This window comes from Micropterus salmoides, unplaced genomic scaffold, assembly GCF_014851395.1.
Source record: "Micropterus salmoides isolate LMB-PRFRI ecotype aquatic unplaced genomic scaffold, ASM1485139v1 Ms_hic_scaffold_22, whole genome shotgun sequence".
In the NCBI taxonomy this organism is placed as follows: domain Eukaryota; kingdom Metazoa; phylum Chordata; class Actinopteri; order Centrarchiformes; family Centrarchidae; genus Micropterus; species Micropterus salmoides.
The window spans coordinates 21,851,872-21,863,916 of record NW_024041373.1 but is presented as its reverse complement, the minus strand read 5'-3'; the positions used below and the strand labels follow the sequence as shown (position 1 = coordinate 21,863,916).

At 41.3% G+C, this 12,045-nt stretch overlaps 1 protein-coding gene across 1 annotated transcript in view; it reads right to left on the bottom strand.

Annotated features, from left to right (window-relative positions):
• camkmt (calmodulin-lysine N-methyltransferase) overlaps positions 1-12,045 on the bottom strand; it is a 111,949-nt gene that overhangs the window by 20,126 nt on the left and 79,778 nt on the right. The window contains exons 6-8 of the mRNA XM_038737597.1: positions 10,734-10,797; positions 7,035-7,101; positions 4,581-4,655 (exon numbers count right to left, since the gene is read on the bottom strand). Of these exons, the coding sequence (XP_038593525.1) occupies positions 4,581-4,655; positions 7,035-7,101; positions 10,734-10,797 (206 nt within the window). The remainder of the gene's footprint in view (positions 1-4,580; positions 4,656-7,034; positions 7,102-10,733; positions 10,798-12,045) is intronic.

The window sequence follows — 12,045 nt, the reverse complement described above, 5'->3', positions numbered from 1 at the left end:
TGACATCGATAGAAAATAGAAAAAGGCCCACACACACACACACACACACACACACACACACACACACACACACACACACACACACACACACACACACACACACACTCACACGCATATGCATAAACAAGGCTTTATCTCAGTGCCCACACATGGACAGCTTTTGGAGAAAGCAGACATGCCAACATCCCAGCCAAGGATCCTCTGCCACCCACATGCCCACTGCAGGAATCTCTCTCTCTGTCACACACACACACACACACACACAAAAAGATGTGAGGAGGCACACAACACTTCATTATCCCTGCACTACTGTCTTTCTCTCTGTGAATTACTTAGATATTCACTGTCATTGATTACACATTTTGAAAACTGATAAGACTTGAATATTTCCTCAATTAACTACACAAAAAGTCTTGACACAAAATGTCCATTCGTAGTGTATGTGCACTGGAGGTTTCAAATTTCCACATCTCTTACACAAGTTTCATCTTGGATCATGATTGGCTACAAGCAAGTCGTGATGTCACAAAATCCCGCTTGTATGTACACGTGAATCAAGTGAATTTGACATTTAGGGTGAGTACCGAGAAACTTTCCTACTTCGGCAGATTCATGTGAAAAAAGCTTTCTAGAGTAAAATATATTTCTAGAAAGGGGTAGGTGCCTTTATGTAAAATGACTGCTAGCAGCAGCTATTTTTTTTAGACAAACTGGTATGAATGCTGTATATACAGTATATTCTATGAAGGACACTGGTGACAAGGTTATTCAGCAGAAGTCATTTGACATAACTGTAGTGCTATTTTTATTCAACAGCTACTGTGACTGGCAATGACATTTAATATCTAGACCACATCTAGCATTATACCAACCTATGATTCAGACCTTTTCCCCAATTGTGACATCACGCAGACAATTTATAATGTCTTGTTCGAGTGGCGCCGTTTCATCACATTATAAAGTTGGTAAAGCGCTGAGCAGATTCATACTTGAATAGCACTTAAATAACACATCGAACGGCAAAATCTACTCCAAGACTCGACAGTTCTACTTTTGCATAATACACCCTCATCAAGAATAGGCAAGATATCCAAAGAAGTTAGGTAATAATGGACTACTGATATACAATGTTACAAGTCTTCGTGTCCTTACTCCTCTCTCCTGCTCCCCTCTCTTCTCAGCGTTGGTTCCAGTGCTGCCTGTAGGAGCTATAATTATTCGGAGTGGAAGCTGCATTGTTGACCTTTTCGCAGGTGATCATCACCATGATGCGCCCGTTAATCGGTCAGCCATCACTCTTCAACCACCACCACTGCAATCATCACACAATCACTCACTCTCTCACACACACGCAAAAAAGATGGCACACAGAAAATCGCTTGCAGCACACACACACCGCACAGGAAATCTTCCGATATCAAAAGTCTACATGCAATTTACTCTGTTCTCACACTATCTGCTTCTATCTATCGTACACACATGTGCATATACACTAGTCCACTGTAAAATATCCTCTATTAGCTGCCTGCTCTCTTTCTCTCTCTGGGTGTTGTACCTGACTATTACCTATAATGACCGTGACATTACAATAATGATAACAGCGTTTGCTAATGCTGCACTTAGCACACATGCACACACTCGTGCAGATAGATACACACATACTGTACACAAGCTAATTTTGTTCGGTGTTTGTGAAGGTGGTAAACAGTCAAGTACTTTCACTTCAACCGACAGCATTTCCATCTTCTCAGCATGTGTGTGTTTGTATGTGCAGTGCACGTGTGTATGTGAGTGTGCAGGTGTAGTGGTAAATGGATGTAAATGGAAAAGTAGTTGGTCCACTGTTCCATGACCAGTCCTAAAAAAAGGGGAACTGCCATGCTGGTCATTAGACACCTTCCTGAACCTCCATGTATATTGAAGAGACATGTCAACCAAGATAGCCCAACACTGTCCGAAAGTAGAAAGGGAGCCCAAGCTCCTCATCTCTGGAAACACGTCCCAGTTTGGCTTCGGGAGGCAGACACCATCTCCATATTTAAGAGTAGGCTTAAGACTTTCCTCTTTGACAAAGATTATGGTGAGGTCTGGCTCAGGTGAACCCTGAACCATCACTTAGTTGTCATGCCCAGCTCCCGCAGTTAGATTGTTGTGTTCCTGTCTGTTGGAACGTCTTTGTCTGCCTTCCTGCTCTGTGTGATTACCTGTCCTGGCCCTAATGTGCTTCACCTGTGCCTCGTTGTGTCCCTGGCCTCAGTGTATATCTACCCACTTCCCCTTTGTTTCAGTGCCAGTTCGTCTTGATCCCTTGTGTCAGTGTCCTAGCGATTTCTCAGTGTGCGCTCTCTTGTGTGTTTGACCTTAGCTCTCCGTTTTTTGACTCCAACTTCTGCTCTGTGATTTAGTACTGCTACCTGAGACTTTTTGGATTGGGTTCAATAAACTGTTTATTTTGTGAACCACCTTGAGTCGTGCCTGGTGAGTCCATTACTACTGTGTGTTGCCTTTTAATATTAGTTATTCTCCTATAGGTCTAGACTGCTGGGAGACTTCCCATGATGCACTGAGCTCCTCTCCTCCTCTCTCTCTACATCCGTATGCATTCTTATCCCATTAATGCTTGTTAGTAACTCGACATCTTCTCTCTCCTGTAATTTTGCACTTTCTCATTTCTCTCCTCTCTCCTTTCACTTTCTGCAGGTATTTCTGCCTCCGGAGCTGAAGAGCTCCCATCTACTGCCTCTATGTTTCTGCTTGACACCCGCTGCTACAATTATTATATTTAGTCCTATTATTACTATCATTATTATTATTGCTACTTATTATTACTATTATATTTTTTGAATATTATTATTACTATTGCCATTACGTTACATTACTATGTTTAACTTGCATTGTGCATGTGTTCTCCCCACCTCCCTTTCTACCTCTTTCACCCCAACCAATCGAGGCAGTTGGCCGCCCGCCCTGAGTCTAGGTCCTGCTCGAGGTTTCTGTCTCTTAAAAAGGAGTTTTTCCTTTCCTTCATTGTCGCCAGGTGCTTGCTCATGGTGGGAACTTTTGGGTCTCTGTAAATAATATTATAGTGTGGTCTAGACCTGCTACATATGACAAGCACCCCTGTAATAACGTTATTTGCACTATACAAAATAAAATGTAACTGAATTGAAATTGTCCAGGGCTTTCGGCACCTCAGGGTGAACCTCATCCACTTTTGGTACCTTCCCACTGCCTGAGTGAGCTCCACTAGGAAGTTAGGTAAGGCTTCCTCCGAGTCTTCTGACCTCTCCACAGAAGGTGTAATGCTCAAGTTCAGAAGGTCCACAAAGTGTTTCTTTTATCGTCCAACAATTTCACCAGTCAAAGTCAGTAGTTCTCTTCACCTGGTAAAACACTCTGGGCAAGTCCCTGCTTTCCCTCCAGAGTCATCTAAAGGTTTGCCTTTAGTCCCTTTCCATGTCCTGCGCGAACTCCTCACACACCTCAGATTTTGCTTCCACAACCACATAATCTGTATACCCTCTGGACTCCCAATATCTGTCTGCTGACTTTAAGGACTGCTGCAAGTGTTACTTAAAGGTTTCTACATCTGTTTCTATTTAAATATTGATCATTTATATTTTTAAGTCCTAACATCTTTTAATACTTGGTCAAAGTATTAAACAGTTTAAAGTGTAGGCACACAAGCAAACACATTATAATTCTTAATCACTTTGAAGATGATATGCTTAAAACATGTATCCATAATAAAGGGTATGAAACTGATCATGTTTGATTTTTCTTTTCTCTTTATTTTGTTTACTATTTAGTAGATACTGCAAGTTTCTATGCAAGTTTCTACTGGCTGGGCCTAGGATGCAGTAGTTGCATGAGCAAGATGTACTTACATTTAATTTACCACTATAGCCCTGAGTGTTTTTGTGTGTGTAAACAAGTCAAGGTTGCACAATCCATCCTTTTTGATAGCTTTACTGCAAAGAAAAGTAAAAGTATGGAGCAGTGAAAACTCTCAATTGCTTTCTGAGTTTTCATTCTTTCCTTTCTTCATATTTTTTCCAAGGATGTCGCTGTGCAGGATACACTGAAACTTTTGATGCATTTTACCTCACGCAGTACAATTGAGCGGTATAAAAGATGTAATTCTTGATTTGCCACAAGATCTAAATTTCAATGACCAATGGGCTAATTGTTATGTTTATGTTGCTCTATCTCTCCATTTCCATCTCCATTTCTACTCCTCCCTCCATACACCCTCAACTCTTTCTTCATCTTACTGTGTCTCCTTCCTTGTCAAGGCGCAATTATTTGCAATTTGCCTAAGTCATCCATTTGCTGGGACACCAAGCATGAAAACGAGGCAATTTGGTGTAAAATGGAGGCAGGCGGGCATCTGAGCGTGTGTGTGTGTGTGTGTGTGTGTGTGTGTGTGTGTGTGTGTATGTGTGTGTGTGTAGAACTGGCAGGGGTAGGTCCAGGCGCTGGTGGGGGGCCATGAAAGAACTGTCACGCAAAAGTGAAAATTAATGCCATGAATGCACACGTAGAGGTGTGTGTGTGTGTGTGTGTGTGTGTGAACCTACCAGTCTGCACACATGACAATGTCAAAGTGATCCTCCAGTGCTGAAATGTCCGACTCACAGTCCCACCTCACCACCCTGTAAGCACACACATAAAACAGAGAGCAAAGTTTACTATCCGCAGAGCTGGTGACTGGAGGAAGCCAGCGTTCATGAATCTGCACAGCAAGCAACAGCAGTTTGTCCTTCACTACTGCTTTTCTCTCTTTCCAACACTTTGAGCTTCTTGCTCCCCGACACCTACTGCTTTTCTGCTTCAGTAGAGACTCGGACAAAGTGTCAGGGAGGGAAGACATGTCATCTGTGAGGTAAAGAGAGGGAGCCTCTGACATGACACTTGACATTTATACCGTATGAACACACAGACGCACACACACACATCCACACAGTCCTCACTCTTCATGTTTCTTTCTTTATTGGCATGATCATTGCCAAAGCAGGCTGTAGGCTACATGCTTTATAAGTATATTGATTCAGATAGGGATTAGGAAAAAAGACAACCAATTGGTTGCAATGAACTGGGAATAGCGAGAACCATAAAATATATTATAAAGACATAATATAAAATAAAAAGATTTTGACAAATGTCAGTTTCAAGCGCACACATATGTTGGTGCTTCTATGGCATTGTCAGTTTTTTCCACATGTCTCTATTTCTTGTTGTTAGCAGAACTGACATTATCTGTTTTCTCTGGGTTGTCCGGTTAGTATGTGTCCACCAGGGTCAATGACCAGGTTGTGGTCAGTCAGTCTGTATTTCATCAGTTTTAAAGTTACTGATCACTCATGGTACTTGGACAATCTGCCACATGGTATTGTCTCTTCAGTGCTAAACAGCATTTAAGTTAAGGCGTAGTACATTACTAGTGGTTAATGTGTTTTTCTTTGGCTATAATTTGGTTTTTCCAGACTGTGTAAGGGCTGTGCTGACGCGGCGTACAGTCTACAGCCTTCTCCTCCATCTCTATTTCCACACCATTTTCCCCTCTCTCTTTCTCTCTCAGACTGTTAGGCAGAGTGGGGGATTATTAATTAGGCATTATTAACACTCAGTAAACAAAACATTAGGCCCCGCTAGAAACACAATCTCGATTCGCGGCAGGAGGTCCCAACACACACATACGCATGCATGTGCACACACCATCACGCGACATGCCCCTCCCTCTCCCTCCCCTTGTCCAATCACATCATGCCCTTCGCCCTCTCTCGCGGTGCGGCGATGACAGCAGGCATAATCTGAAAAGAAAACAATCAAAGTAATGTAGCCTAATTATACGTTTACTTTTTCACTCCATCTTCCACTCATGTAAATATGTGCAGGAGGGAGAAACAGAGAGGGGGGGGGGGGGGGGGGGGGGGGAGGAGTGAGAGAGCAGGAGAGAGAGGGAAGAAGAGCAAGGGGAGCGAAACATTCAGTCTTTTCTGAAACAGGGACAACAATTAAGTACGTTTTAGCCAGTCCTTGTATATTAAGTGTGTGTGTGGGTAGGGGAAAGTTCTCTCAATAGTTTCTGGATTAGAACTCCCTCTTAAAGGGAATCGTTTTGGTTGGCTGACTCTGTGTGCATGTACACACACACACACACACACAATCCACTTGAAGTGGGTATTACAGTATGTATGTAACCAGGTTTGATCTTTTGTTGTTCATTTTTCACACATTTATAATTGACAGACATTAAACCAAACAAATTGAATTTTAAATTATCTATTCATAGAATGCATACAATATATTTGTACAATATAAGGGTATAAAGATGTGTTGTCCATCTAAAGTTGGTCCACAACCATTATTTACAGATCACTGACAATAGCACACATTGAACAAAACTATTTCCCCTTTTTCCCCTTCATGTGAAAATGTTAGCCAATAGTTAAATACTGTACAGGACCTGAAGTTAGGGCGATGATTACATTTAGGTGTCTAAAATAGGAAACTTACACATTTTGGTTGAGATTAGAACAAGGTTTTAACACTATGAAAAAATAGTAGATAATATGTTGTTTGGTTAAAGAGTAACTCAAGTTGTTAAGAGTTGAAAACAGATGTATACGTCTATAAATCAACACATTTTCACAATTGTCTTCTCTTCCACAGTAATTCACTCTCAAACTGTACAGTTGGGGAAGTCATCTCTTATGTATTGTGTTATGTGTCCCTTGCTTACCATGCACATTATTGTGCAACACTGTCTCTGTGTTGAATAGAATCCAGCCATGGCTAGGGTTTTACATTCCTACTGCGGCCACGCAAACTAAAATGCATGCACTCAAGGCAACATGCACTACATGGCAGTACAATGCAGTACAATATGTTTACTTGTTACACCATGATGCGGCCCCATTCAAGGTGAAATATCTGAGGACCTTTTAACAAGCACTACACACATTCCAGGTCAGGCATCGTATCTTTCCATAAGGAGCATGCACCAAAAAGAGCTAAGAAAATGGTCTCACCTGGCAGATACATGCGTTGACCCAAAATTTCCAGCTTGCCCGTTTCTCTCGACCAGCCCTCGTACATCTGACGTGCCACGGTCAAGGATTCATCATAGACACACATATTACATCCTCAACTGTAGAAAAATGCTCAAAGATCCTATATTATATTAAATAAATGTTGTCTCTATTTGAATACAGTGCATATGGCCAGAGATGTTTACAGTAGATAACAATTTTAGAGAAGTCATTGTTAAAAATACATGTACTGAAGTCAAGTCAATATTATTTATATAGCTAAATATCACATACCCCAAACTGGCCTCAAGGGGCTTCACAATCTGTACAGTACGACACCCTCTATCATTAGACCCTCTATTCTGATATGGAAAAAAAAAACCAAAATTACGTTAACAGGGGAAAAAATGAAAGACAGGCAAGGATGGAAGTAAGAACACTGGTCATCTACCTCTACCACTCACATTTCCCTTACTGAGTGATAAGATTCAAACTGCAGACTGTTCCATCACAAGACATTCGGTTTAAGGTTTCTGGAGAAGTCTGTGTATCATGTTGCAAAAGATCTATACAAGAGACACAATCTCTGAGCAAGACCGTGTTTAGGTAAAAACACATATGGTAGAAACCCACACAGAAACAGCATGAGTGAGGAGAGATGATCACCAGGAATAGGGGGCAGCCTGCAGAAGCAGATCACAGCAGCCTCTAGCTAGATCAATGGGAAGGCTTTTAACCGCAGAAACACAAACTCACACAGTCCCTCTCGCATGCGCACACATACACGCAGATGAACGCACACAAAGGCAGGGCGATTGATGTCAATTTGTCTAGTAATACACTGGCTTGTGGAGTTGCAAAGCAATTCAATTAGGATTTCCTTGTCTTTAAAGCCTGCAAAGAGCTGAGACAAATCCAATCGACATAGACAGAGAGCAAGAGAGAGAGAGCAGGAATGCGTGATAAGTTGATAGATGGATTGATAGCCAGAGAGCCAATCCAAAATCAAAGAGGCTTCCCAGACAGGCCACAATAGTATGTAAGTTAGCGCACAGTAATATACAAGCGCATATGCACGAGCATAGCAACACAACATACACACACACATGCTGGACACCTGTGCATCAGTGTGTTAAGCATAGGGATGACACGGTGAAGAGCAGAGCAGCTTACTGTAATCTCATCACCAGCACACCACTAGGGGAGAGGTCAGCACATGCACAAACGCGCACACAAACACACAAGTTGAGACAACAGGAAAAAGAGAGAGAGATATGAGTACTATTGAACATTAAAGTGAAAGAATATTTGCTCCCTTCACTTGAAGTAGACAAGTAACAGCCAATGACATGCATCAATCATTCTTAATGGAACATTTCAATTGATTTTCAACGTGAGTATTCAAGGTCACAGCAACAGTGTCTCTCTTCTCTATGGTGTGTTTATGTGTGCACTTTAAACAAGGTCAACAGCTTCTAAGGAAAGGGAAAAATCTATTATCTAGATTTATCAAAATGTCGTCTATTCACAACTTCTTTTTCCGCATATCTTCTCATCTATTTCACTGTATAAAACCGAGCCATATCACAATCCACTATCTTTTTCTATTGTAACACTAGCCGCACAATAATGGCATGTGAGACAAACAGTGGCCATTAGCACAAGGCTAAGACCAACAGCTTCCTCAGCGAGAGGAAATGCCACACAGTGCCTGCAGTATGTGAATGGGCCAATTTGGCTGAGCCCAGAACAAATTATCCGTCTTTCTCACCCTCCCTCTCTCTTTCTGTGTGTGTTCGATCCATTCTCGCTATGATTTCACTTACAATTCTCTTTATGTGTTTGTTCTGTGAAACAAAGCAGTCGGTCAATGGTGTATTGTTTGTGTGCCCAAGTGTGTGCGTGTTTTACAGGCTCCATAGTGTTATTGTTTGGTCGTATTGTGATCAGTAAAGGAGCACTGTAGCTGGATGAGACAGAGATATTGTAAGCACAGCTAAATATGGAAAGTACCATATCGGTCAATGGGGAAGAAATGCGTATTTATATTTCCTGCTTTTGTGAATCAACTGTAGCAAGAGCTACAGAGCTTCTTTTTGTTGTCTGTTAAGTTGTTGAGTGAATAAAGCAAGATTTGGGAGGATGGGAGAAAAAGGGACAAGAATGATGAAAGAAGATGGGAAGCGAGGAAAAACAAGACCTTAGAAAGGAGATCAGACAGGGAGAAGTGTGAAATGGGTAGAAAAGAAGACCAAGATGGTTTGCAAGCTGACAGAGTTGATCAATAACCCACTCAAAGAACAAAATCTTGGCAAAAAAATCTCACCTAAAGATTTGTCCACTTAATTATAGGCCTAAACCTTAACCACACACAAAAACATTTTAAACAAACCTTGATTGTTCCTGTTTCTAAAACACTCATCAAGTCCCAACCCTAGCCTTAGCATTAGATGAAATCTCAAACAAAATCTGACAGGATGGCAATTACTGTGCTCTTAACATGGCATTGTGGGCAGCTAGGATTGGTAGATGCCATGTTGAGCGCTAGTGGTGGGTATTTGTCACTGTGGGTGCCCCATCTGCTGCTTTTGCCCAAAGATAAAAGAGGTGGATGGCTATTCTTCTTTCACTCCAACTCAATCTCTGATTTCAGGGCTGAAAAACCAAGGTTACAGCACACTGTCTACTTTTTGTTTATGATACTGAATAAGAGTCACTTTATAGCTACAGCAGTGCCACGGAAAAATTGGTCACGTAAGAAATAAATCTTGATTTAAGTATAAGATAAGTTTTTCATTGCTACTCTGATGATTATGGCTATTCTAGGCTGGTCACAACAGCTAGAAACTCTAAGCCATTGGAAAACTTTGTCATTCCAGTATGGTATAGTCATCGCAAAGAAAACCAATCCCCCTGTTTTGAAACCTGGCTCACAGAGCTTTCTAGTACTTTGTACTGTATATAGAGAAAATCCGATATGGTATGTTAGGGAAAACAAGAAGGTTTAAACAGATCCTTCACAGCACAGAGGGGACCCACATGACACGTCAACGACTTTTATTTTAGTTAAACATTTGTCTTATATAATTCTCAAAACACAATGTAATTGTATAAATGTATGGCCATAGAAACCTTTGAAGAGTACACCAATTGTTTTTTTTTGTCTTTTCCCCCCAACTGATGTTCCTTGTTGTTAATTGCCTTAATATTCTCTTTTTCTCTGAAAAAGATTTATATATATAAGTTAATCTCGATCACATAGCGTCAAAGAGATTAATATACTGCTGCAATAAATCATACCTGAATTAAGGTAATAAAGTTCAGTTTTTGCTGAAACAGTTTGTTTTATTTTTTACGTACAATTACTTTGGAGGTTGTATTGCATTTTACACAGTTGTTTCTTTATTATTTAGCCTGCCCTCACTGATATACGTATATATGACAAATGACATATGACAATATAATAACAACCCTTCTCAGTATAACACACACTGTAGAATGGCAATGTCCAAAAGCCACATGTGCCTGGGTATATATATTTATATATAGCCATATTGAAAACCCAATAAAAAAGACACATTTTTTACATACTGTAAATAAATCAAAATTAATGCATATACATAATTGTAAGCTAGAGGAATGAGGCAAAGATAAAGGGGATAGACCAAATGAGAGGGAGCGAGGACGATGAAAGGATACTCTGAATGGACTTCTCGTTCCCATCTGATAGCAGAACTTCTTTCACGTCAGCACAAATGGCAACCTGAGAGACAGAGAAACAGGAAAGAGACAGAGAAATGAAACAACACAGAACAAAAGAACAAAAACAAAAGCACCCTTAGATGAAGCAAACAGCTGAACACACGCACACACACACACACACACACACACACACACACACACAATAATGACATAACCATATCTACAAAGCTTCACTCTTGGCAGCCCAGCTCGCCCCACCCTCTCTCTCTATTGCTCCCTCTCCTCCCTGCCATTTCCCTCTCTATCTTCACCCCATTTTTATGTCTGCATTATTTTAATCATTCAATCAAATCAGTCAATACTTTTATCATTGTGGCTAGCGGTGGGGGCTGCTATCTTGCTATCACTCTGTTCAGTAATTGCATTGTGACAGGGGATGATGGCAAGCGCAGAGCCTTTTCATTTGACGCTGGGTGTTTATCGGGCCGAGCCATCACTCCGTTCGCCGCTGTCACTCTGCACCCGGCTCGCCGGGCCTGGCTGATGCCCTTCATATAACTTTGCAGAGCAGACTGTGAGCGACAGAGAGAAAAAGAGGCAGAGGGAGGGAGACGGGAGAATGGATAGACAGCTTTGTGCTGCGCTGTGTGTCTCTGTGTGAGGGAGATGTAGATAGAGAGGTGTGTGCTTTACTATAACCCCATCTTTTCACATTCTCTTTTCTTTGCAGATGCTTTTTTTATATCAGCAAGTGTGTGTCAGGCTGTCAATTTCTGTTAAGTGTGTGTTTGTGAGTGTGTGTGTGTGTGTGTGTGTGTGTGTGTGTGTATGTCTATACCCATAGGTGAGAATAAGTGCAAGTAGCTATTGTGTTGGAATGCACAGAAATGCTATATGGCAGATTTAATGTAAAAAAATATATCATGTAGCATATCAAGTGTATGAACAGTTCTGAAGCAAACAGAACACACACACATGCACACATGTTAAGGCCCTGCAGGGTGTATGAGGGGGTCACTGAGTGCTATGCGTCCCACCATCTGCTCAAATAGAGGAAGGGGCCTCCAGGATGAACCAGAGCATCCAGCTGAAAGATCAAGAGCCCAACCTTGCAAACCATGAGCAACCACCCGCCACCTGCTATACACGCATGCAGAGTAAGGTTACATCAAATGATCACAAACATCTTAATCTAAACACAGGTTATCAAAATGTCAGCTGCAGTTAAGTGCTCGGTATAGTGCTGTTCCGATATCAAACCGCTGTCACATCATAAAACAGATTTATTTTTCAACAGTTTTTGAAGCCA